The sequence below is a fragment of the Calypte anna genome, chromosome 4, assembly GCF_003957555.1.
Source record: "Calypte anna isolate BGI_N300 chromosome 4, bCalAnn1_v1.p, whole genome shotgun sequence".
Classification (NCBI taxonomy): domain Eukaryota; kingdom Metazoa; phylum Chordata; class Aves; order Apodiformes; family Trochilidae; genus Calypte; species Calypte anna.
Window position 1 is genome coordinate 5,488,779 of NC_044247.1, and position 27,931 is coordinate 5,516,709.

A 27,931-nucleotide genomic window follows, 5' to 3' on the forward strand; every position below is an offset into this window, starting at 1 on the left:
TTCAGCAGGTGTGGTTCCCAGCTACCATGAATGCCCAAGCACCATGACCTTCACAAGCTCTAAGCAAGTAGTGGAGTGTGCCACTTTGTTGTGGACCTTTGTGGTGTCAGATAAAACCACAAAGTGTTTTTGCACACTTCTAAGTATGAAAAGCAGCAATCTTTTGCCTTTTCCTTCCCTATGTCCTTCAACCAAGCAGCAATAGCACAAGACACAAACCAACCTTTCTTCTACGGTTACAACTATTCACAAACTGTTCCTTCTGACAGATCAAGGCACCATGTCCTACAGATCAAATCTCAGGAAGGCAGATGAATTCTTGCCACTAGATAGTCCAACCCACAGAAGTAAATGATATGGACAAAATATCACAAAGTAAAACTTAGTAAAAGAAAAAGTGAGGGATGAATCATATTAAAATGCTAGAATACACAAAGTGGGATGAGTGATGCTGAGTCATCAGCAGAGAACATTGCACATCATCCCAAACATGAGCCAAGATGTAGAAAGTCTTCAGTCAAGCAGGTCCTCAGAACTTCTAATTTCAGGGGGTTTGCAAGGGGCTGCACCAGGCAAGGAATAAACCTGCTGCATACATGACCCTGCTCCATCGCTGGGAAACCTCAGAGGCAGGGATGAAACAAGAACAGAGCTCCAGCAGAGTCAGACCTCAGTCAACACAGCCAGCAGAGTCTGCACAGGACTGCACTGGAATGGTTTGTTGCATCAGGAAAAAACAAAACAAAACCACAATAAAATAGCCCAGCTGACTCCACTGATTTGGAGGCTCAGACAAACACTCCAGTTCAGTCAGGGCAGAGGGAGTTAAAGGCAAGGAGGAGACATAGGACTTAAAATGGGAAATGCAACCCAGTGAAAAGGCATTGAGCACGTCTGGCAAACAGGGAGGAGGGACATGTTCCCCTCTCTGCTGATAATAAGCACTGGGATAAACAGGACAGAGTAAATAGTGATTCAGAAAAAACACAAGAGGAGCTTAGGGTGCAAAAGGGACCATTGACATCAAATAGCAGGATACACACAGTTGGTATTATCTAGTACCTGAACGCATTGACAATAGGCTGCAAAGTTGCTATTCCAGGCTTGATTTAGTGTGTTATAGGAAAAGAGCTTAGAGTAACTAGCAAATTTCATCATGACAGAGCAGTCAGGAAATGGATAAACCAGTAGGGCTTCTCTCTAACTTAATTAACACTCAGGTACTGCATTCCAGATGTGAGAGGTTAACAAGCCCTTCAGGAATGCCACCAAAGCCCAGACATGCTCCTCTGAATGCTCATGCCAAGCTCACTAACACAGCAACACCCAAGAAGCTTTATCCATCATCTGCCTGGCATCAGACATGGAAACACAAGGAAACACAGCATCCACTCAAACATCCTCTTCTCCCCCTCCTACTCCTCAGCAGCTCTAGCTGCTTTTTTAACCTATCCCTAGGGTGAGCATCTTGCAATGCTATGGAAATCACAAGATGCACAGGAGGTTTTAGATATTACTATGGACGTCCCACAAACTTGAAGGAGTTTCAGATTGCACGTGGTATCCATGCTCAGGCAACTCAATCCTGCCTCAATGTGAAACATATCCAGCCACAGCCACCATGTGCAGCAGGCTAAGTGCAAGGCATGAGCATGTCCTCCTTTCCAGCCTGCTGAACTTCCACTCAGAAAGATCTCATTTTCAAAAGCAAAGATCCAACAAAGCAAGAGGGAAGCATTAAGATATAAAGTCTATTTTACACACACAAAAACCTGGGAAATAAACCCCTTCTTTCTGTCAGCTCCTACATGCATGGGACAACTACTGGACCAGCATCCTGACTTTAACAGTAGGGATTCAAAAAACACTAAATATCTTGTAAAAAGTGATAAGCTGAAGTTTGATAACCAACAAGTGAAGTGCACATTGGTCCTGCAAGAGAATTGCTGTAGCCATGCCAGAAACACTCCAGCACATAAAACACATCCTCAGAGCAGCTTGGGAAGGAGCTCCTACCCACTGAACAGCTGCTTGGCTCCCTCTTGGGGAAAACACTGAATAAAGAAACTGGTGGTTTGGAGTACTCAAGCACCATTACCTTAAATGCTCTTGATTTTCAGGAATTCTCCAAGAGTCTCTAAGAGATGCCATGCTGGGAAGCCTGAGCACGTAAGCAGTGAGTTCTGGCCCTAATGCAAGTGACTTTAGAGGCAATTTTAGCTGTGTGCTTGCTTCCATTTGAGACACATTCTGCAAACAGGTGCACCCCAGGCCATTATCTTAATTCAGCTTTATTTAGCTGAGGTCTCCCTGTATTGCATCAGCAGAAATACCACCATGTATGACACACTTCTGCAGCCTATGGGGAGAAGAGCTGCAGATACTGAAAATACAAGATAGAAAGGCAGTAGATGCATTTATGGAGCAGCAGTTATTCCTATGCAGTGCATCCCTTTGTCCTGCCTCCTGAATCCTCTGCCTTCCTGACGGTATTCAAATCCCCCCACATGAGCTGCCACCCACACTACTTTCCTGCCCACCCAGCAGGAGGTTCCCCCTCCAGAACATCCCTGATGTCCCTGTCAGGGGATGGGGATTTCTCTCTCAGCACTCCTCTCTTCTCACACCAAAAAAAAGTCCAATATCTGCCTGCACGTGAGCTGTTACTAATATTTCATAGGAGCTGACAGAAGTGATGACATCTGCATGGTAGAGCAAGGGGGGGCAAGGAAGAGAGGAGTGGGAAGGACACCCTCTCAAAAGCCAGGCAGCCAGGGGCTGAGACCATGGTGCCCCCTCTGGGCACACACTTGAGTTTCTCCTGTTTTGCCTCCTCTGCATGCCATGGCATCTCCATGACTTGCCACACTGTGCCACCATCACAGCACGACCTAGGCTGATATTCTGCCTATGGTGTAACCCTGCAGAAAGCTGGAGAAGACTAAAAGTCTAAAGTCTAAAGTCACATGTCATCTGCAAATAACTCTAAACTTGTATTTGCAGGAGGATCTGTGTCCAGCACCTTTCCATTGCTGCTACTTCACCCAGCTGTGGCATCAGAAGGACCTGGACCATGGCTACTAGTCATGGCCCCAGTGAAATGTCATAACCCAAGACCTCACTCCCGGGTCCTCCCCTGCAAAGCTGCAGTGTTTATAGCACTGTTTTAGGAAGCTTTAGTTAACAATCACTGAGACAGTATTGAAAGCAAATTTTTTTCCAATTGTACTTCTCACTTAGGCAAGATTTTCCAGAAACAGGTACAGAGAGAGGACACTTTTTTCCTTAGGCAAAATAAGTTCATTTCATTAAGTGTGTGATCTTAGATGCTTGAACAATTTTTTTTCAAAATATAGTTTGATGCTATTTTGGTCCCTTCAGTGTTTCAGTTCAGGATTGCAAGTATAGGCTAATTACCACCTGAAGTTACTGATCAAGAAGTCATAATTAATATCTCAACATCATTTCACCAATTCCTGATTCTATATCTGTTTCTTCCCTTATACAAACTACTTAATAGCAAAGGATGCTTTGAAAAGCAGGGTGATCAGTGGAGATTTATGCATAATTACAAAAAAATATTTCCATCTTCTATTTCCACATTCTTTAACATTCCCAAGGGGCATTTTTGCAAGGAAAAAAAAAAAATCTCCATTTATCTTAAGGCTTTCTTACCTCCTATGCTATTAATCATGTACTTGCCTGTCCTCATTAACCTCACAGCTACTGCCTGGACACCCCCAGAACCAGTAAGCAGGGCAGGGAAAAGCAGCAAGGTGGTAATGGCTCCACAGAGAGGACAGCCAGGGCTTGGCTGCAGGCAGAAGGTGAGATGGCAGCAGTGGCACCACCAGAGCTCACTGGCACAGAGCCACAGTCAAGGAGAAATTCCTAAAGTTGGTTTTCCTTGTCATTCTGTGGATGGGAGCAGGGAGATGCCAGCTCTCCTGTCCTGCTCATCCCAGCGCAGTGCAGGGTGGCCACTGCCCCCATTGCTACTCCAGAGGTTCCCATGGGACCATGGTGCAGCCTCCCATGGGAGCTCAGCTGGGCAGAGATGCTGCTGCTGCTGCTCCCCCTTCACCCTGCCGGGACGCAGCCTTGGCTGCAGGGTTTTCACGGCAGAGAGCAGGAATCTCGGTGGAGGGCAGCACACAACCACTTCTCATGTATCCTTTGCACATCCATCTGAGCTGCAGCACATGTGGACACGGGCTCTAGAAAAGGTTTCTTAAGGGAACGGGCAGTGTCTCGACCACAAACTACTCCTGTGCCTGTCTAAAATAAAGATAAGCAGTGCTAGGGAGAGGAATGGAGCTGTGATTCACCTCTCCACGAGTTCTTGTCCGTTCCAACACAGGCTGTCGTTCTGAACAGCAGAGCTGTGGCTGCAGATGTACTCTGGCAAACTGCTGTAAAAACTGCTGTGGGACTTCAGCTTCATAATGAGCTCCCTGGAAGAAAAGGGAGGAAAATGGTGCTCAGTTAAAAGCAGAAAAGAAGGTGGAGTTGGTGCATTTTAAGCGGTGAAGGATGTCACACAAACACAACAAGAAAGCAGCTAGGTGCAAACAAATCATGAAGCTATCAGGCTTATTTCTGATTTCAAGCAGTATTTTGCATTGTTCCCTTGTGTTATTCAGTCAAGGGCTGAATCCATGTTTCTTAGGGTAAAACCACTGGTGATGGGAGGGATGCTAGGGCAGCAGAAGCTCAGCTCAGCCATGCAGCACACCAAAGTCACACTCTTTGCCAGACCCAGGAAAGGTGCTGCAGGCTCAGGCCGTGCATATATGGGGTGTATCTGAACAGCAAGTGCTCAAGCTGCCAGCAGTCTTCTCCAGTTTGCAGAAGGCAATGCAAGCCCCTCAGTAAAGGACAGCTCTGTCGCTTTGTCTGGCTGACATGGGTCATCCAACATTGCTACCAGAGCAGGTGGCACTTCTGGTGACACACCAGAGCAGGCACCCTCAGGACAGACCTATGGAGATGAATGACACTGAGTTTTGTACTGCACTGTTGAAAATACACAATTTTAGTTCGAAGACTGGGCTCACCATGGGGTCACAGTCTGCCTTCAGAGGGTCAGGTTACACTCAGCAAAATGGCTCTGCCCAGGAAGGAGGAGGAGGAGGAGGCAGGGGAGCAGTCCCTGAGCCAGACAGAGGGGAGGGCAAATCAGGCTGCACCTCCACCCTGTGCACCCCCTTTTCCAGAAGTGGGGATCTTTGCCCACAGCAGTGGTCCCAGAGGTGCCAGGACAACAGTTGACCCCAGGGACTCTGAGAGCTGCCAGAGAGGAGCCAGGAGCTGCAGGATGTGCCTGACCTCCCAGCCCAGCTCTGTCCCCTCAAGGGCACTCAGCAGATGTCACCTGCAAAAACTGACAGATTTAATTAGGTGAAGGGCACAAAAACGTATGATTATATGAATGGCAGAGACTGAAGGAAGTAAGACTTGGCCTCACAGTCTCCTGGTTTGAATTCAGTGTGTTTCCTCCTTTAGCAAGGGGTTATTTCTTGGCCTCCCTCCTGCCTGGGCGGGATGACAAGGCATCACCATGTGGAAGTGGGAGCACTCTCAGGGGCATCCCCTCGGTGCCCACAGTGAAGAGACCTCCACACCAGACCACCAAACAGAGGAAGCTTAGGCAGTCTGGGGTGCAGTCGGGGTGCCCAACTCCATCTCTTTTGGCTTGGGGATTCCGTGAGGTTCCCTCTCCAGCCCAAGCCCCCGACTGCCAGCTGGGGGCAGGCCAAGCAAGGAGAAGCTCTCCCTGCAAAGGCAAAAGCAGCCTCCGCTGCTCTGCTCACTTTTGTGCTAACCAAGAGCCTGTTTCTGCTCTGATCCGACCGAGAACGCCGGTGCAGGATGGGCTAGCAGGCAATGGAGGCAGAGAGCCACCCGAGCCCTCCCTTGGGTCACCACAACGCAGCCTGCAGGGGTATCACAAGCACCAACCCAGCTCTTGCTGTCCATGCCAATAAACAAGGGGTTTGCCTTGTTGAAATCCCTCCAAAGAGTGGGAAGTACACAATCTGGAGGAGTGCTTCAGATATTCACCTCCTGCACGAACCACCTCCTGTGGCCATCTCCTGCACTGGGCTTACAGTGGGGCAGGAGGTCCAAACAGCACCGTTTTGAAAGCCCAAATGAGGTAAGAGCTGTTCAGTTACACAGATCAGGACAAACCTTACACTGCCCATCACACCCATCTCCTTACATCCCAGACACTGTCCTGCTCCCCATCCTGCAGATCCCAGCAGTGTTGGAAAGAACAGACAGAATAAAACTTTCCTTCCTCACTGAGAAGGGAGAAGAAGCGAGAAACTGCTCCATATCTGTATGTATGAGCTCACAAAATTCATCAGAGCAGATTTCATTGGACTTCACAGTCCTCAAAGGACATCTCCATCAGAACCTGGGCTGTGTAACCCTCAGACATCTTGACACAATAGAGGAATGCAAGTCCTGGTGCTACATCTCATAGGAACAATATTAACAATGCAGCCTCACAATTCTTTAAAGAGAAATCCATCTCCAGTTCCAACAGGCTTGCCTGCTTCTCTTTCACCAGGATTTTTCTTGTATTCAAGAGAGAAGTAAAGGCACTGCACATCTCTGGGTGTGCTTGCAGATCCAGAGGGGAGATGCTTCTCCCTGGCACACCACTATGAACCCAATGAATTACAGCTTCTTTTAACAGCTTCTTTTTTTTCTTTTTCCCTCTTTTTACAGGAAGGAAGCACAGAGTGCAGCACCAGCAGCAGAGGCAACTGCTTCTCTTTGAAAATATTCAGTGAAAGATTATTAATGTTCCTGAACTACTATAAAAGACTGCACAAAAAGAAGTGAAATGAGTCCCCCTCACACAATGTTTCAGGCTAGAGCAACCGTTTCCATCTCTAACAAAACCTGTGAGTATTTCTAGCACTTACATGCCCAAGAAACCCAGACACTTCATCTGGTGTATGAACCTGGGTGCCTGGTGCATTGCGAAAAAGCAAAACAAAGATGAAATGCAAAAGGCCATTTTACAGGTTAAAAAAAGAATAAAACAGCTGCAGGTTTATGGGTAAGGGAAATAAGGAGCTTCTTTTCCACCCACTCCCACAGAGACATCCTGTATGGCCACCACTCCTGCAGCCCACTCCATGGGCACCGTGCTCAGCCTGAGCAGTCTCACCTCCTCCTGCCTGCCAAAGTTTCTTCTTGCTCAATGTGAGTCAGCTTCAGGACTTTCTTGTCAACAAAAAGGTCTTCAGGGTAATTAGCTGATCGATACTGCCTCTGCTGGGCATGGCCACACAGTCGGCTGATCTGGAAAACACAAACACAGCAGCATGAGGGAACACTGGGACCAGAAATACTGCAGGAAAATTGCTGAGATGCACACTGGCCCCTGCACATGAGCTGGTCACTCATCCCTTCATCCTCATTTCTCCCATAGCTCATCCAAGCAAACTGCTGCCATAAGGATGTAGCCCCACCCTTGTACAGATATTCTCTGTGGAAGGGAAGGCAGGAAACTTCAAGTAGCATTTTTGGGCATCAAAGTGCCCCATGATTATTAAACCTCCTGAAGATGCAGTCATGACTGGCAGAGCTCCCTGTGCCAGGTTAAACTCATGCTGGTACAAGAGGGCTTGAGGTTCCCTTCTCCTTCCATTCCAAAAACCATGGTACTTCTGGATGTTCTATCCATGGTTTTAGGTAACTTCACCCCTCCAAAGGATCCTGAGATCCCAGTTCTGTAACTCGAGGCATCTCAACATCCACATGGCCTGTGCTGCAGGTGCCCAGGGATGAGCCTCCTACATGTCACTGCTAATTAAAAAAAATCAGAATCTATCAGAAAATAGAGCATTATGGCAACAGCCTGGTCATACCATGGGAGGTCTTGATTAGCAGGGCTCTGTTAATGACACAAATTAGCTCATTAGCACACAGATGATTTGGTAACTGGCTGCAGCAGTGAGGGAAGGAATCCAAAATGCCTCATTAAAGCTCTCCTGTGTAGCCAATGTCCCCAGACTCAGCCAGCAGTGCTGCAGCTGCCACAGCAGTCCAAGCTGCAATGGATGAGCATGGAAATCCATGATTTACAATCATCTCTGGGAGACCACTGAGGGACAACTGTTCCCCCAAGACACTGATGACACTGGGAAACTCATCTTTTGAATCACTCCACACAACTCTGCAGGACCATCTATGCTGAAGGGGGCTCAGCCAATTGCTGGGACCACAAAGGCTCCACAGTTAACACCAACTCCTCTTTCTCTGAGCCCCATCTCACCACCAGCATCCAGGCTCAGAAACAGCCACGTAGCCATAAAATGCCTGTTCCCTGCAGCACCTCATTTATCTTCATGCTACATGAACCAAGGCAGGCAGCTAAACTCCAAATTAGCTGCACACCAGAGGCTAAAAGCACACCCGCCGCCCAAAGCTACAAGCATCTTGTGTGTAAAGAGAAGAGATTAATTCTGTTCTATTACATCCTGTATTTGAGTGGGCAAATAAATTAGTAACGTCACCTCTTTCATTATCAGGAGCAGCACAGTTTGTTTGCTCAGGCTGCCATACAATGCAGAGTGAAAGAGAAACCTCCTGGGAGCTGGGCACTGTCATCTCTGGTTCATAGCAAGGGTGGGAAGGGACACTGCTCCTGCTCCTCTGCCAAAGAGGCTCCTCCTGCAGCTGCCAGGGGAGCAGTTTCTGCAGAATCTTATCTGTTTTTTCCCTCTATTGCCCCCCCTTGGCTTTGCTTCCTCTCCAACTTGCCAAACCCAACTCTTGCAGAAGAATGCATAAGCTCTACTCCCTTCCTTAAATCATGTGGCAGGCTTCAAAAAATGAGGAAAGAAGGGAGTAAGAAAAACAAACACCATGTTTTGGGCTCTATTCTCTATCCTTTTTTAGTTTTCCTTTAGTGCACATAAAATTCTCAGGAAATACCCCAATGCAGGCAGCCAGGACTAGAAGGAAACCATAGGGCAGCAGCAGAACTGTACAGTGGCATTCAGGACACCTGAGACCCCATGGCTGCAGACCAGGTCTGCACATCCCATCCTCTCTCTGGGCTGGCTGCTGCCACTGACCCTAAAACAGGCAGGAGGAGACCTCACCTCCCTACAGTGAAGCCAGAGATGAAACCTACCACGAAACTGCCCTGGAGAAACACAAGGTATACAAAGATGACAGGACAGAGGGCACAGGACAACCAGTGCCACAGAAGCAGCATTGCTGCACCCACTCTCTCTACAGGCATGTGGAACAGGAAAGAAGCAGGAAAAGGTCAGATATTTTAAGCTGCTCTTTGCAATATCTCCCTTTGATTCTCCAGTGAAAAGCTCCCCCTTCCCTTTCCAAAGCCTCCCTTTCAGCTGGCAAAGCCTATTGAACCCTGAGAGAAGAGCAAGTCCAGGATCAAGGGGTTTTTTCCCCAAGGATGCTGAGACCTGCTGAATGTGAGGGGAGGGCCCAAGAGACAGCACCAACAATGGCACTTCAGACAGCAAAGCAGCCAGGGCTGCCTCATGTTCCACCAGCAAAAAAGCAAAGCAGCCCCTCTGCTCCCAGCTCTGGCATGGGAGCTGCAGCTCAGCCACATCCTCACAGCCCCACTTGGGTACCACAGGATTCCACGAGGGATGGAACCACAAACGGGATTGTGCAAGCCCTGAAACAGGACAGCAGATGAAATCTTCACAGGTAGAAGCTGGAAAGTCCAAGCAGTGCATCTAAGTTTTTACTTATTTATTTATTCAAGGCCTAATCAACCTTTTAAGAAAATAATGATAATAATCACACTGCAGCCCATCTTGCAAAGCCACATTTTAGTCAAACAAAAAAAACAGCTGAGATTTTTAGCTTTAAACAAAAAGTGAGAGAACGTAGATGTAACAGATTGCCTGCTCATTTGCAGGGGCAGGATCACACGTGCTTTTGGGAGGGAGGGGGGGGTTTCACAGACCATCTGCCAAAGTCTGCTGGGCCACAAGCAGTCCTAGGACAACAGCTCAGAAATCTTATTTCAAGTTTCCCTCCTTTTTGAGTCCCTGCTGCAAGCTTAGGAAAATGTGAATCCAGTTTCCCTGCCTCTTGCTAATCACTGCTATTTTAAAGTGAGCTCTGAATTTTAAAAAGTCCAGAAAAATGGCACTGTAGGACAGCTGGAGAAGGGACAACACAAGTCTCACACCTTGGGGTTAACCAAGTGAGATGCTTCAGCTCTCCAGGCATCATTTGCTTTGGCAGGAGTAGCAGAGCAAGAGCAGCCAGATCCCTGGCAAGGTGAGATGCCTGCAAGAGAGAAAGCAAGAGGAAGATGGCAGAGCTACTTGTGTGTGCTAAACCAGTATTGAGCAACAGTAGTAACATGATTATCTCCCACCACACAACTACAGAGGTGACATTCAAATGGAATGGAACCACTGGCTCTTCTCAGGCTCTGCATGTTGTCAGTGGCATCATAAATACACACGAGTCCTTATCTAAAGTCTATGCAGTGCAAGTGCTGTTCAGTCTTTTATTTTATGTCTCACAGATGGACCCAGAACGGGCAGCAGCTTGAAATATCATGCCACACAAAAACAGTAAGTAAATCAAGTAGCAGTGCAGTTTTTAGGAAATGGAGGTTGAGGTTTTGATTGTTTTCAGAAGAATCTTCCAGTCCACAGAAAAATTGCCACAAAGGGACACAAGGCAAGCAAAATCTTCCCAAAGCCCTGAATTTTTACAATGCCCCAAAGCCATCAATACTTTTACAGTCAAAGCTAAATTTTCTTGCCCAGCTCATTAACAGACTCACTAATTACCCAATTTCATTAGTCTCCTCCCTGAGAGCATGACCCAGGCCACAAGGGGAAAACTTTGCCTCTTTATTCCATCCACAGGATGATGTCTGTGCCCACTGGTCAGACAGAGCTCTTGGGGACCCTGTGGCTCCTCAGGACCTGTCAGCTGCTTCCAGTCCTCACACCAGAGGGGAAGCAGCTGGTTCCCAGCACCCCTGTGAGCCACGCACCAACAGAGGGAACATTGATTGGAGAGGAGAAGAGGGACAAAGCTAATGGAGAAGCACTATCAGCCAACTCTAATGCTTCCTTGTAAATCTAGGGTAAAATGTGCCAGAGGACTGCTGGGAACTTGCCTGTGGCTGCATGGAAATGATGCACTGTGAGCAGCCAGGGACCAGATCCACCAGCACAGCTCCTTTGCTTAGCTGGAAGGGTGTAGAGCACACTGGTCCACAATGGGACTGCTGTAATAAGGTTAAATTATGTCCAAAAAAGGGCTCTGACCACAGTACCAGGTTCTGTGCAAAGCATCACAGCCTCAGCACAGCTGATGGAGAGTGATGTCCCCACAGGCATCCCTAGCCTGGCTGCAGGATGGCATCACTCACAGCACTGCAGCCACCACACCAGGCAAAAAGCTCTCACCATGGAGATCAGCAAGAAAATCCAGGTGGGGAAAGATTGGAAAGAAGGACAGGCACGGTCTTCAGTGCCAATCTGAGCATCACTTTTAAGAGTAAGAGCATTTCAAAAGTAATTTTCAGTAAGTTCTTTTAAAAAAGCTAATCAGCTTCTCCTTGGAAAAGAACAGAGTGCATTAGACATTTTTGCATACCTGCTGCTTGATATATTTGACCTTTACTTAAACTTTACAAGGAGTTTCCATTTGTCTTCTCTCTGAATTCTTCTGCTTATAGATTTGTTCACCAGGAAGACACGGCTGTGTTTTTGTCCTCAGGGGAATGGCCTCATTTTTGAAGATTTCCTCTCACAATCTTCTCTGCTCTCTGGAGTTCATGTATGTCATTTTATACCTATTCCTGAGCTTCCTTTGGGAGAAGCTGCACAGTGAGCTGAAAAGCGATTAACTATTCTAATTGATTCCAACACTCTGAAAGGGTGATTTGCTATGGTGTGCACAGAAGAGACAACCCCAGACCTCAACAGAAAGTGCTGCCTTTGGAGAAACCAACTGGTGCCCACTAAACCCTGCACATCCTTCAGTGGTGGAACCCAGAGAGGCTCAGTAACAGAGTTGCCTGCATTGAGACTCATTCCCCACTTCTTTTTCACAACCTACTCTGCTGAACATCACCCGTATTATTAGCATTATAAACAGGGCACAAATGCATTCTTTATCTTCAGAGTCACCATAAAAGTGAACCTGAAGTCTATTACTCAAGCACTGCTATAGAAATCTGCTTAATTAAATTCTAAAGGGCTTAAACCAAAAATACACATTGCCATGATGCGGGACAGAGCATAAACTTTGTAGTAGTAGTAGTAACCAAGCACATTTACCATTTCTACAGGTGTAATAAAAATGCTAATATATGTTAATGTTCAGTCTGTGGTTAATGTTTTGTCTTGTTAATTTCCCCAGGGCTTTTATTACTGATTTAAATCTGTCACACAACCCCAGTGATTGCATCTCCTTTGCAAACTGCACCATGCTCAAAGGAATGCTGATTAACACAAGTGAAGAAACATTTAGCTAAGGACACTCTTACTATATGCTTGTAATCATTACACACACTTTGTCAGGAAGATGGGAAAGAGTCAATTTCCTGCTCCCTTACTCTTCTCACAGCAAAAAATATGATTATGGGCATAAAAATGAATTTACAAGCCTTTACTTTAGGAAGCACATCATTATTAACTAAGTAATGATTGTTCTTCTGGTTCCAGGCACTCAAGCAGAAGGAAAAAACTGTGCACGGTAACACAGATGTCTTCTACACACATTTCACTAGAATTCCTCATTAATGGAGTACTGAGTGTTATTAATCACCTCTATAGCATCACAATTTCCATTTTTCAGGCAGCACCTTGCAGGGATTACATAAGAGACAACTTCCTAACTCACTAGTGTGGAGCAGCAGGAATCCCAGGAAGTGACCTACTCTCCGTGCCAAGGAGAGAGGTGTTTAATAATGCATTACCTTTAAATAATGCAATGCTATAACGTGTAAAATGCACACAAACACTGATGCTTATAATAGCAGAGTGCCTGTCACACCAGCGCCCCCGGTGCCACCCAACACATGCTGCAAACACTCACTACAAATGCTCAGGGACCACTGCAGCTACCAGACCAAGTTACACGGAGGACCATCGGCCACTGGGTTGAAGATTTCTTCTTCAAACTCTTGCAGACCAAGGAGGAGTTAAGGAGACATTTTTAGAAGGAAATGTAACTTCATTTTTACACCCCATCCGTCATACAGAGCACCACGAGACACTTTGCAGGGGCTCAGCATCACAGCAGGAAGACAGAGCCCAGGAAAGATGGATGAGTGCCCTCCCTGGCCTCATTTGTTGTCTGCAAAGACAACTCTGACCACTGACTGAAGAAAAAATGAGAGAGGATGGAAAAATAATGATGGAGAAATGATGGAAGGGGAAACAACAGAACAGCCAGCCCAATGGACCCCGTATGCTGCCCAAGGCATTCACCATGCCCTGGTGCAACCTGAGCACTAACTGGGAAGGTGTTGGGTGCTCAGGGTGAGGACCATGATGTTTTCCCAAGCAGCCACGTGTACTGGTGGGACAGAAGTGACACAAGAGCTGGCAGATCTGATGCATCCCGTGGTTACTCTACCCCAAAGCCTGCATAAAGGTGAGGGTGCAGCAGCTCAGCAGAACAGTGGGGTGGGTGCACAGAAGTTTCAACCCTTGGTGCCTGTTGCTGTAGCTGGATGATCCCCATCTGCACTTCCCCCTGCTACCTCAGGGTTCAAACAACTTAAATCAGTCTGAGTCCTGTGTCCAGTTCTGGGCTCCTCAGTTCAGGAAGGAGATTGAGGTCCTGGAGCTGGTCCAAAGGAGGCAACTGGGCTGGTGAAGGGACTTCAGCACACTGTGAAGTGAGGCTGAGGGAGCTGGGGGTGTTCAGCCTGGAGAAGAGGAGGCTCAGGGGAGACCTCATCACTCTCTACAACTCCCTGAAAGGAGGTTGGAGCCAGGGGGGGGTTGGTCTCTTTTCCCAGGCAACTCTCAGCAAGACAAGAGGGCAGGGTCTCAAGTTGTGCCAGTTGTGTTTAGGCTGGATATTAGAAAGAATTTCTTTACTGAGAGGGTGATCAGACATTGGAATGGGCTGCCCAGGGAAGTAGTGGATTCTCCATCCCTGGAGATATTAGAAAGAGACTGGATGTGGCACTCAGTGCCATGGGGTGGTAACTGCGGTGGTAGTGGAGCAAGGGTTGGACTTGATGATCTCAGAGGTCCCTTCCAACCCAGCCAGTTCTATGTTTCTATGCTTTCCATCACTGCTTCCACTAGAATATGCCATCCTGCCCCCAGAAGGACCTGACACAGTGTCCCACACATGTGCTGCAGCATCCCAGGCACCTCCATGTTACATCCCACCATATCGTGACCCCTGTGCTGACCCAGCTTCTCCTGGTGCCAGATGCCCTTTCCTTCAAAGGAACTGTGACCTCAGCTTGAGTAGAGCCCTTTCAAATCCACATAAAATAATGCAAACAAGATGTTTCTTCTTTCTGGCATCCCCAGTATGCAGCATTTAATCCACCAGAGAAAGCTGCTTTGTGTTTAAGCAAAAGGCTGTTTATTGTTATTTATAGGTAGAGAGGAAGTCGGACTAAATGATCACAGTTGTTCCTTCTGCCTTTATAATCCACGACATATCATTAAGGCACAACTTTTCAAGTCAGTGTTTCCCTCCAGTGTTTTATTAATTCTGTATTTAACACAAAATTTGGTATTTCAGTTCTGATGGTTGGACCTTGGCAGAAAACCACAAGGCAAGCAGCTGGTGCTCCACTCAGGGCTCAGACCCAGCCCAGCCACTGGGACAGCCAAGCTAAAAATATTTGCTTGATTTTGAGCACAAATTTATGCATTGTGCACAAGTTGAGACATTTTCTGGAACACAACCCTGTAGCCTCCTATTGCACCCATTCTGGTTTTAAGTTAGATCTGCCCGGTATGATGCTGCTTCCATAACCCAAATGAAGGTTTTATTCTTGGAAAGAGAAGTCAGCCTTGCCTGAAAGGCAAGAGCAGAGCAAAAGGAAAGATTTGGGAGGAAAATCCAGAGAAAAGTGCAAGTGTGCTAGCCTGACAAAAGCCAGGAGCAAGAGCAAAATGTGACAGCACCTGGAGCCCATCTTCTGGGGAAGCTCCAAGCCTCTGACCCGCTGCATGGATCATGTGAGGCATGGCAGGGAAGGCAGGGCTGAACCTCACCCCACACTGCCCTCACCCCTTCAGAATTCTGATTTCCTAGGAGCCTGAAAGTGTTACAGACTCAAGGAGATGATTTCAAAATTAGCACTGAAACAACTTAGGAGAAAATCTGGACACAAGGTAACAAAGCTGATTTATGCTAAGGATGTCAGATCCACTGCCATTGCACATCCGAGCACTGCACATGCTGCACATTTGCTACCGCCAGCCCCTGAAAAGCCCTCTTGTTGCAGGCTGTCCCATTCCCAACAGACTGAGAAGCAAAGCAAAGAGCTGTCTTGAAGGATTAGCAGTTTCTACCAAGACCTTAAAAAAATAAAATTAAATTACTTTCTTCACATCTACCTGCTGCAGAGTGCCAGGAACTGGACAAACCCCTCTGAAAGCACCAAGTCCCAGGCTGGCTGGCTGGGGGTGACCAGGCTGGGAAAGCAGAACCCAGGGCATCCCCACTGCTCACCCAGGATCCCTGCCCAGGCTGGGGGATGAGAAACACCTTGGGAGAAGCCAGGCAGGAGCAGGGCTGCGGGCGAGCACCCCATGCTTGTTATTTTCCTTCCCCCAGTTAATTGGTTTCCTTTGCCGATTTCTGCAGGTTTTAATATCGCGCTGTGCTTGTGCCTACGGCACTACAGAAAGGAACAATCCCAGAGAAATAAATTCCTAGCAGATTAATTTAAAGAGGAAAAACAGATACCTGCCATCAGTCTGGAACACAAGCCAGCAAGTCGGAGACAGGGTCTGTAATGGGTTCTTTACCAGCAGCCGTGTCAGCTGGGTTGCAAATGTGGTCAATACCTACCAGGCCAACCACCCCCCACCTCCTCCTGCTCACCCCTGCAGCCATGAGCAGAGATTCAATTATTCTTTGAGAAATACATCGTTAAATAATTAAACAGTTACTTTTTTTTTTTTTACTTTTTTTTTTTTACTTTTTTTTTTTTTTTTTTTTTGTAAAACCAGACTGAATCAATTTTGGAAGTACAGAGCCACTCAAATGTGTCAGCTGGCAATTAGCTACTGTATGCTGTTTATTCTTCAACACAATCTTTGGATAGAAAGGCAATATTCTTAGCAACGCAGCATTAACTTGTTCTTCATTGACTCTAATATGGCTCTCTTCAAATTACTGCTCATAAAATCTCGGGGAGGAAAAATCTACTGATGATATTCCATCTCCTTAATTAGTTCTCTCTCTTTATCAGCAAAGCAATAGTAAGTGTAATATTTATATAAAACTGAGCTCACAAGGCTCACTGCTAACCCTGCTTTAACTGGTGATACCAAAACAAGCAAATAAAAAGCAACCTCTGCAGACCAGGCTCACAGGTACAGGCAGCTCTTCAGATTTACACATCAATAAATGCTTGTACTGAAACTACCCTAAAGGTTTTTATGCCACTAAGTATTTTTCACTATAAAATGCCCTCCTCCCCTCCTGTGCTGAATGGAAAACCCTTCTAGTCCCGAAGGGTTTGGTACTCACCATTCCTCCCACTCACCCATCCCTTACAGAGGACTTTATTTTAACCTCCCCATAGGAATATCTACCCCAACCTTTTGCTCCCTCCATCCACCTTTCTCTTTCCAAGGACCAGTTTCCACTAAAACAACAAGGTTGGAAGAACCAAAGCTCACCAAATCATTTCAACACCTTTTAAGCTGCTGAATACTTTCAGCAGAACAATTGCAAACATTTTTTTTTCCAACCCTGCAGCCACTGGCAAAGGGTACATGAGGCTCTTCCCCATGGCAGGGCCGTGAGCCTCCCCAGGCACAGCATAAAGTAGAAGCATAATAATTGTTATTAATTGAGAGTGGTAAAAGTATCTTGGTATAGCAGAGATTAGCTGGTGGTAAAATTAATGCATTCAAGGCCAAAAAAGGGCTCAGAAAGACCCTATGTTCTTTTTCCCCATTTTTTTTTTCTTACTTTTGAAGCCACAAGATCCATATTAATATTTTTTTTATCTGACAGTCAGTCCTACCCTAATCCAGTTAAAGGCCAGCACCAAGATAATTTACCCAAAACATGGTAGGCAAGGTAAAAAGACTCCTGTTAGATTTTTGCTGATGATAAAGCAATTAAATCTTTCCCAAAGACAAATCAGGCATATTGAAAATGTAAATCATGATTGTCTATAAAGATTTAAATAACTTCAGGGCCTTTTTTGAGACTTTGTTGTAACACATCTTGTTTTTACATGTACTGTGGTTAGTACAATTGAATTAGGGAATGATTTACAGTGTTAGGTTAGCTTCTACTTGGAGGAGAATACCTTTGTGATGAAAATTGGTGGGCACTTTTAACCTTGTTACAATGCTGTATTATTCTTCTGATTAATCTATTAAAGTGAGTTATTCAGCAATAGGCTGTTTGCAGATAGAAATGAAAGTAATTCAACTTTAATCACAGCACCTTTAATAACACCAAACTGAGGGCTAGAATTACATTATGAAGAGCACATTCCAATAACTGACATACAACTATTACAAAATGGGGGGGGAGCATTAGATTGACAAAAAAAAAAATTGACTAAATTCTTTTCATGCATTTTTGTGCATCCTCTTTACTTTCCACTCACCTTGCAACCTGTAAACTGGACATTTCCAGAACCTCCTGAAAAGAAAAATCTCTTCAGGTAGAATGCTCCTGACATGCTTTCTGGTGCTTGCCAGCAATGGGAATTGCATGAAGGAAGGCTCAGAGATGTCATGGACATTTTTCAGCCATCCCAGCAACACCACTGTCCTCAAGCTTCCTCTAATCCCTGTTTTTTTGGGCTGTCCCTTGAGGAGGAGACAGAGTATTGATGATTTAAATACCAGCACAGGCAGTTGCAATGTCTACAGAAATCCCTGCTCTCTGGTGCTCTGAAGAGCAGCACGATGAAGAGCAGCACAAAGTTTATTTGTACAGTGATATGGATCAATATGTGCAATCCAGGAGTTAATAAGCTTTAGAAAGACATAACTCAGAGCACATCAGTCACTCCCAAATTATCCTCACTAACCACCACAGGCTCCCTCGCCCTCTCCAGGTCAGTGCCTAAGAGCATAATCTATACCATTACTGATAGAGTGGAAGAGAATTTGGTGTGAAAATTGATTAGGTTAGAAAGATACACCTGTATAAAGAGCTGCTTAATTTCCCAACTGCTGGTGTGATTTTCCTTTTTTAATTTTCCTTAAAAAAAAAAAACTAAACCAGAAATAACTCCATCAAAGTAGCTGTAGGCTATTGGCACAGCTTTCTAGCTTTCTGCAGCCAGCCTGCTCTCTCTCAAACCAGGCTCTGAAAGAATAATTCAGTTAGCAGTAAACTTCCCCCTCTGAGAGCAGACTTTGTGCCCTCGGGGGTTTATTAATGGGGGAATTCAACAGGTAGAGATGGAAAAGGCCAACAGGTTCATTTTGCAGTAACCCGAAGAGGCAAAGAGCACTGCTTGGGAGTCCTGCCAGCAATGAAGGGGGGGGAGCATTGCTGCAGCAGACAGCTGAAAAATCTGCCTCGGTTGTTTGTTGTAATTTTTTTTTCAGCTAAATGTATTTGTAGATAGTATCTTTCGTGCCTGGTACCTCCAAGCCACTTTACAATAAGATGTAGAAATGATATAATTCATAGCACTACCCACAGGCAGAGAAGTCAGAATGAAGAAAAAAAAACTCCTTGCAACCCAGCCCTTCATCCTCTCCGGTACAAAACAAAAATGCCTCTGCTCTGCCTGGGCAGCTCTGGGCACTATTTCTGCTTTGCAGAGTGTGGCTTTTAAGTTTCTGGTTTGTTCTTGGCTTGTTCATCAGCATTGCTAATGGGAGAGTTAGTTCTAGTTTTAAGGCAGCAGCACTCACGGGGGTTACTGTCACTGGAAGTAAACTCAGCAGGGTTAAGATGAAGGATGCCCTGGGAATGACCCCGGATGGAGGTGTTAGTGGGAACTGCAGGCATGGATAATGAGGCCAAGAGAGGGTTTAGCCTAAAAAAGCATAAAGAGATGGATATTGGCTAGCAGGAGCCTGGTGTTGCAAAGCTTCGGGTCTTAGCAAGGATAAAACTCCTCAGGAAAGGAAATGGATCAGAATACATTTTGCTAATAAGGCATCAATGTTAACAGAGGTTGCGGGAGACTGCAGCAAGTGGGATGGCAAATGGGGGAGCTGTGTCCACAGGGTTTATGCCTGGGGAATTTCATCTCTCTGATCAAACAAAGATGTGCCTCCAGTTTTGAGAGAGAATCCCAGAGGCAGATCCCCAGTTGCCCAGTAACCATACAGGGCAATGGCTTGTCTGGAGGACTGAGCTAAGGAAATGCAGCTCATGGCACAGCCATAACTTCTCTGCAGGCTTGTCTGAAGCCAGGCAGATCAGCCCAAACTTAAAGGGCTCCTGGTTCTGCCATGCACCAGCTCATGGCATTCTTTAGGTAAACCACATCTGGACCTCAGCAAGGACCCTGAGCTGTGAAGCACAGCTGCAAATACATCACCAGCAAAGGGGCTCTGTCCCAGCCCTCCTGGGTTGGAGGGGCAGCTCCTCCCTGTCCAGCACCTCTCTCATGGCCCCTGAAGCAACAGAAGCCTCAAGACACCCAGAGGAAACTTTCTTATGCTGTGATCTTTGGTTCAGCCTGAAACTCAGTATTTTTCCACTTAAGTCCAATCTATTTTTAAGACCTCACATTATGTCTTTAACCATTACAGAATCACAGAATCATCTGGGTTGGAAAGGACCTCTGAGATCACCAAGTCCAACCCTTAATCCACTACACCACTGTGGTTTCTATTAATTATCACTATTATATTACGATTTATTACAAAATGAGATCATTTGGAATTTCAAAGCTTAAGACCCAAAGCCCAAGGAACAGACACCCCCCATACAGCCCCTCCTGCAATATGCACAGCATGCTTGGGATGAGATGATCATCAGCTTTCTCCTCTCCTACATCTCAAGGCATCCCATGTCCAGTTGTCAAATACAGCTGTGGAAAAGAGGAGAGATGATAAGATAAAGATGCTCTGAGAAGAAAGCTGCATAATATTGCAAAGCTGTGCACCATTGTTTCCAGTTGTTAAGAACCCATCCTGCACTAGTGCTTCTGGTAACTCTTGTGCTAATGTAAGGGCATCATGGAACCAAATATCTTCTTAAAAGCTTGGGAGTCAGTTATAGAACAATTAATTGGGTTCCTCCACTGAAACAAGGCATAGGTATATCCATAGGACATATACAAACAGTTACACAAAACTAGTAATTAACCTGCACAAGATCTCTGGGTTTCCAACTTCAGCTCAGAAAAGATGCAGGACACCCCACCACATGCTACCTGCATGCATCCAAGTCCTGCTGCAGCCAGAACATGATCTGAGGTGAGATCAAGCCAGGCTCAATGAGTGCCATATGCTATACCCACCCAGAAAATGCATTATCCTTAAAAAACTCTTTTCAAGGTAGCAGAGTACCAGGGATGAAGTTGCCACCACTGAGTGATCTGCCTCTGGCTGAAGTCAATGAAAAAATTCGTGTTAACTTCAGTGCAAAGTTGGTTTGGGTATCAAACACTCCCTGTGCTGCTGTGTGTGCAGGGAGGAGGCAGCACTGTTAGCAGCTACTTCTACTTTTAATAAATAAATAAAAAAAAAAAAGGCAGCACTGCAAACTCCACTGAAATGGCACATGCCAGAGGCTACACAATCCATCCAGTTAAAAGGAGAGAGGAGATGCAAAAACGTAGAAAACAATATAAAAGTTTACAGATAGAAGCAGAATCAAGTATTATTTTAAACTAAATCCAAGTTTCTATTCAATGCCACCCTCCTCTGACTTTGCAAAGCACCCCTGGCCACATCCACTGCTTCCACCTACCAGCTCTGTCAGCCCTGCAATATTCATCTCACTTCAGCTGGGCCCAATTCTTTGACAAACTGACCCAAAGTCTCACCAGAGCTTCGGGGTGAGCAGGAAGAGAGATGAGCATGCTACTTTGCCTGTGCTGGACCACAACAGAAAAAGGGCAAAGCTGACCAATGACCATGACAGATTGTCCTCTAGGGGCAAAGATTTCGTTATCAGTGAATTAATTAAGCATGTGATGTCAATAGCCTCCATACCCAGGCCAGACAAGAGATAAAACTTTCACTAGGCTGAGAATAACCTCAGAGCCCTCAGAGAGGCAAAAAATGGCCAAAAGCCAAACTCCATAAATAAGATACAGACCCTTAGTGTGATATTGTGAATTTGAACCAAAGATTTGAGACCAGCATCAGTGTGCCAAACTCACTGGATCAAAATTGTTGGTGTTGGGTTACAGAACCACAGGCATGAATAATTTTTGCCCTTTTTCCTTCAGCACTTGCCAAGCCATCAACAAGGTGAGGATTTCTAGATCAATATCAGCACCTCACAGTTCAGTGCCTTGCCATATGCTTCCCCAACTATCAGAAAATCTTTAATATCTGAAACTTCTTCAGACAACTAATTGTAATGCTCCCAAGGTATTTTCACAGGAATGGAAACGTTGCTGATACTATCCTCGGTGATCAGGTTTATTTTCATCCTGCAGAGGGAACAGATGCTCACTTTAACATGCCTTATCAGGTACATTACGCTCCCTATCACAAAATGGTTAAGGAAAGTACATGATAAACACACCTTGGGATAGCTGAGTGGGTCTGAGCTTACTGAAAATAAAAACCTCACCCATATTTTCAGCTTTAACTGAAAAACAGAGCTAGCTACCAGTAAGCACTAGAGAAGAAGCCTGAGGATTAAACTTTACCAATAAAGAAACTGAAAATACAGCGGTTGTACATCCAGACTATCCCAGGAGCAATGCCAACAGAAGGCAGCCCGCATTAAACGTACAAAGAAACCGATCTTGGCATCTCAAAGGGAAAGACTTCTTGAACAGTGCTGTAATTTCAAAGCTTTCCTCACAAGTCTCTTGCCAGCTCTAGCACAGAAAGAAATCCATTAGCAGATAGGAAAACTCAGTGGAGCTCCCTGCTGCTTCAACCCACCAAGCAAAGCAGCTTCCAGCGAGCTGCCAGGTGAGCCAGCTCTCAAAGTGGCTCCTGGGCATCCACACCAGCTTGGCCCTGCTGATAAACAATGAATCACTGTGTGTGGTGACAGGAGACACTGTCATGCCTGCATGCCAACAGTCCCTTTATGCCCATATTCTTGAATTTCAAATTTCTACACCAATTTGCAACAGAGCAGTGCTTCTCTCTGTAGCGCAACCAAAGGCACTGATTATCTTCTCAGCACGCTCATCGTCTTCCTGACAGAATTACCTGAAAAATCATAGGGCAAACGAGGGTGCAGTTTGCCTGACTCAGTTCCTCCCCGGGGCTGCCCCAGCAGTTCCCCATGGGCAGCATCAGAGCCGGGCTCATAGCTGCACTCTGCCTGTGCTGGCTGGGGCAAGAACTCGGGATTTGGGATCCAAACCGAACACAGGCGGCACTGTGGCTTCACCTTCCCAGCAGCTCTGCAGCATGGCCATAGAACCCAGCTAACCCAGGCCTCGGCAGGCTTTTAAAGGTGTTCGTAGGGAAGTAAAACAGCAGGGATCCGCTCACAGGCACAGGAGAACTGTGCCTGCACAGTGCTGGCATCTCCCCCCTGCGCCCCTCTCCTCCTCAGCGCAGGTGGGTGAGATCGCTGCAGCCAAGGTCTGGCTGCCTTCATTGTGCACTTTAAGAGATCTTCAGGAAAACTCAGCCATCACTTCCAAGTGAAGAAAAATGCTCTGCCGAGTTCCCTGCTCTTTCCTTTCTAGGCTGATAGAGCTGCCGACCTCCACCAGCTGCCAAGGGGAGCAGCAGGGGTTGGGCAGCTTGATCAGCTCCTGGCTTCTAATTTCTGCCCGGAGATGCAGATGCCCAGGCTGGGGCACATCTGCCTGGCAAGCCTGCACTAGCTGGTTTCTCACTGTGTTTTCAGTGGTGGGTCGCTGGTGTTTTTCATAATGTACTTCTACTATGAGGCTTATAAAACTAATCTTGCATTCCTTTGCAACCAGTTCTCATTCCCAAATCCCATCATGTTACATCAGCTCCATCAGTCTGTGTCCAACTCTAATTTCACTAACACGCAGGGGTCCTGCCAAGCAGAGTCCCGCAGTGCAGGGCAGGGATCAGCGACTGCAACTCCCTGTCCAGACAGAGAGGCACCACAAGACAGCTACAGGGCAGAAGTCACCAGCCACCCCCTCCGAAAGGCTGGGGGACACACACAAATCCTGCTGGGCATGTGGGACAAAACAGCTAATAGCCAAAACTCTAATCCCTTTTTCTGATAGCTCATACCAGCAGTGCATCCTCCTCCTCACACACCACATACCTGGCTACAGCTTCACCCCAAGCCACCCATCTTTTTTGGCTGGGATGTCACTGTGTGGTTCCCTCTGATGGGGCAGGTTCAAAACCCTGAGAAGTTACTCGGGAGGGGAAAAACCATAAAGAAAAAAATACTTACAGAGACAAATCAACAGCATGTGTCACATCAACAGCCTTCACACACCAACACTGCAACCTCTCAAAATAAATTCATGGTGCTGGCTTAAGGCAGGGAACCCAGAGGAGAGAAGTACTAGCAATATATGACACCCAGACCTATTGTTTCTCTTGTGCTTTCAGCAAAAAACTAAATTCAAGAGGTGTTGGGGTTGAATATTTTATAACATTTACTTGTACTGCATCTTTCCACTTGTCTTTGTGACAAAAATCACTCTTCTCTATATTCATGGTTAAAACAAGAGGTAGAAGTAGTAGGCGCATTTTCAACCAGGGAAAAAGTAGAGAAGGGAAAATTAATAGTATATAGATACATAGTATATAGTGTATAGATACAGACATTTTTTTACCCAGTCTACCCTGAGACTCAGCTTCCTTGATAAAGTATTTTGATAGCTTATTTTATGGGTCAAGTTTTTAAACAAATTATGGAAAGAATAAGGCCTTTATACACACCATCACTGACAAATTAAAGAAATGCTTGGGATGGAAACTGCCTGCTGCCATAATACTACTGCATTCACTCTTCTGCATTGCTGTTTACATACCAGAACAACATCAGCACATAGGCTTAGATTTAAATACATGCCTGGAGGTACACACTTTCCAAAGCAGATTAACAACAGTTTGTCTCTGCACTTGGGGACTGATTGGAGAAGAACCTGCACAGGCTCCATGACAGCAGAAGTGAAGCCCAGCAGAGCTGCTGCCCCCTGGTCCTATCAACTGGGACTTCCACGCAGCCCTCGGGGCACAAGAAACACTTTCCAGGCTGCTGTAAAACAGGAATTTTCTGCAGAAAGGGCTAAGGCATGCAGGTTGAAATCCAGTGTCCTTCCCTGTAACCTAGAGCCTAACATGCAGCCCACAAATCCTGCCACATCCACCTGCCCCAACAATCAACACCAAAACCCAGTAGCCACAGCCTCCTCTTGATTACCACACAAGAGTAATGCAATTTCTTGGACATTTGGTTCCTAAATCAATTCTAAGCAACAAAGAGAGCTTGCAAAAGGTATGCCAAACTACCCAGGGGGTGTGAAACCACTCGGGTGCCACCATGCTGTTTCACAGCCTGTGTATGTGCAGTGGCATGATGGCACATGAAGCAGCAGAGCAGAGTGCTGCTGGCTGAGTGCCACATCACTCAAAATACATGTCTACACCCCCCAAAAAAAAGATAAGAGTTAGTTACAGTGCAAGTACTACAGTGACCCACATAAACGCCACCCTTTTGTAAACAGGAGTTGAGAAGGATAGGAACAAGAACAAGCAGCTAACAGGGAAGCAGTGGCAGATTTTAATCATCATTGGCTTTAAGCAAACCATAACAACATTGTCACACCTTTGGCCTCATCTCCAACCCTACTCCACCTGCACGGGGCAGCTCAATTGCATCTCAAGAAAAATCTCTGTAAAACAAGCACCGTATTACCACAGCCCATTTGTCCTTGGAGTTCAAACAGAGCAGCAGAATTTTCTCAACAAGAAAGCCTTGGGTTCTTGGCAGGGTCAGAAATTCACACCATGTGTTTTTAAAAAGTCAGGTCGCTCGTAATAAATAAGAAATAAACTCATCCCTGGGATTAAGGTGGCCCAAAACTGGATTGAGCTACCAAAAGAGGGTAAACCAAATCTCCTTTAGTAAATCAGACATCTCTTCTTGGCATCTAATTGAAGGTACGTTTTAGTGATGTTAAAGGGGACAAGGGACATCTGGGAAGTGTGCAGCCTTTCAGAGCTAACTGAGGCAAGCACAGCACCCAGGGAGTACTGAAGATATTAGGACACATCAGCTCCCAGACTCACACCCCAGCTATGAGGCTGATGCCAGGATGAGTACAGATTGTTCTGCTCTGACCAAAATAAAAAGAGGCAAAGCCCTTAACTGAAGCCCAGGCCATGCAAGCACGAGTTTCAAATGCTACCCAAAGTTTTAAAAATCACAGAATTGGGGGGGCAATAAGAAGAAGGAGAAGTTGGCAGCTGGAGTATTTGGAGTTTGCTGGCTGGAGGATAAGTGTAGGCTGGTTTCAACGTGTAGAGCGAGTGGTACACAACTGATGTGGCAGCAAGCTGGGGGAACTGCAGAAAACTACTCACAGTTGTTGAGAGCTTTCCTTCATTCTTCTGCACATAGATGATGGCATCCCGGACCAGGGAGAAGAGGCTCAGGAGGACATGTTCCATGTCATAGATGCCATGCATGCCCTTGGTCAGCCCCTCCAGCGACCCAATGTACTCTCGCCAGTGGTTATCGATCTCCATGACGCCCGCCAAGCATCCTTGCATCACCACACTGCAGAAGCTGGCACAGGGCTTGGCCAGGAGCAGCCCCTGGCAGTGGGAGCAGTACCACATCTTTAGCAGAGCTCGTCCACAGTCCTTGCTGAATTTTAAGTGGTCAGTGGTGTTTATCACCTCAATGCCCAGGTTGAGAGCCTGCAGAAAGACTCGCGTGGCCTGCAGCGACTTGGACACCTGCGTCATCATCACCTTGGGGTAGTTACCAAAGACTTTGAGGTCTCTCCTGGCTGCCCGCAGGCATTCAGTCATTTCCACAGGGGGGTCAGGGAAGCCGGGATTAATCAAATGAGAGTAAACCAAGGGGAATAAACTGTCAAAAAATTCATTTATCATGTCATTAACACTGATGTCAGAGCCTAATATGTACAGCGAGACATCAGTAAAAAGTTCTCCAACAAACTTAAGAGCTCTGGGCCCCATGCTCTTGTAGTGGGTCCTAAACATGCTGTTGGTGAAGTTTCTTGCATGTCGTACTACAATTTCAAAGGCTTCTGCAAAACAGAATAAAAAAGAGAAGTTATGGAGAGACACTGAGCTCAGGAACAGGGAGGATAACTTTGTTCCACATTCCTGCCTCAAAGGCTCAAGGGTTGGTCCCATCCTGCCTGCTCTGGGTCACTAACCTGCTGGCAGCTGTGCCTGCTGCAAAACTTACCAGCATCAGCAATATTCAGGGGAAATGCATAAATTCTTTAAACACAATCTACATTTCAAAATGGTAAAAACTGTGATCTAGTTAACATTTCAGCTTTTAAAGACAATATTGATTCAAGGAAACGGCCAGAATGTAATTTCTTTCTCTCACTCTTTCATATTGATTTGAAATTAACAGGAATTCTATTTCAAGGCTTAAATTAAGGCATAGATAAATATTTGACAAACTGTACAGTGTTTAAAACCAGGAAACAGTAAATGCTGACATTCCATTATGAAAAAGAAAATATTTATAGGAGCTTAACCACAGAGGATATTCAGACTCCATACCCCCAGCACCCACCCTGAACTAAGTGTTCTCAAAGCCCTGGCAGTGCTGTAGCTTTCCTGAATGCACCAGGCTCATGTCAGCTGGAGATCCAACCTTTCATCTGCCCTGGACACGAGCTGTTCCATAGTCTAAAAAGTGATGCTAAGAACCAGCAACCGCTCTCATGGAGAGCATCAATTTGGTAGCTAAAGCCAGCGTGCATTTTCCCCCCTCTACCTTCAATGTCTTGAGGACTTTCTGCCCACATGGCCTCCATGGGGTGAGCACGAGAGCCACAGCAAGATTATTCCCTTAATTACAGCCCTCCCCACCCGGAGGCTTCCACAATATCCATACCCAGGTATGTAAAGGCAATGTACCTACACACAACCCAGTCTGCAAGTTACAGCACTGGAGAGGCCCCCAGTGCAAACACAACTCTTTTTCTTTGGCCAAGTCTCTTCTACCAGACCGTGTCCCACCCTCGAGGGTACTACTCATAAAATGCTAAAAATAACAAAGAGCCTCTCAGTTCACAGGTCACCAACACCCCACGATGTAACCACTCTCAGCTGTGTCACTCCAGACACAAATGCAGGCTCAATTTGCATGAAAATTATTCATGTTCAATAATTAAAAGGAATGCTTAATTTTTAAAGCCATGTTATTTTTCCCATTTGTCAAGGCTGAGATGCAGCTGAGTGTGGCCTGACGTCTCTCCACAGGGGTTCAGTTTCAGTGCTATCACAAGCAAAGCCAGACCTTGCTGCTTGCCCCAGATAACCCCTTGCATTACTCAAGAGCTTTTGAGACCATCCCATCTCCAGGACTTCCCAGATGCACCCTGCAGCATGCCTGGCAGGACAGGAACAGGCTGCTACCTGCTGCTCTCCCTCCTGAG

At 46.1% G+C, this 27,931-nt stretch overlaps 1 protein-coding gene across 1 annotated transcript in view; it reads right to left on the minus strand.

Annotated features, from left to right (window-relative positions):
* GPC3 (glypican 3) overlaps positions 1-27,931 on the minus strand; it is a 150,162-nt gene that overhangs the window by 52,396 nt on the left and 69,835 nt on the right. The window contains exons 3-5 of the mRNA XM_030449014.1: positions 25,863-26,557; positions 7,187-7,320; positions 4,329-4,454 (exon numbers count right to left, since the gene is read on the minus strand). Coding sequence (XP_030304874.1) covers positions 4,329-4,454; positions 7,187-7,320; positions 25,863-26,557 — 955 coding nt within the window. The remainder of the gene's footprint in view (positions 1-4,328; positions 4,455-7,186; positions 7,321-25,862; positions 26,558-27,931) is intronic.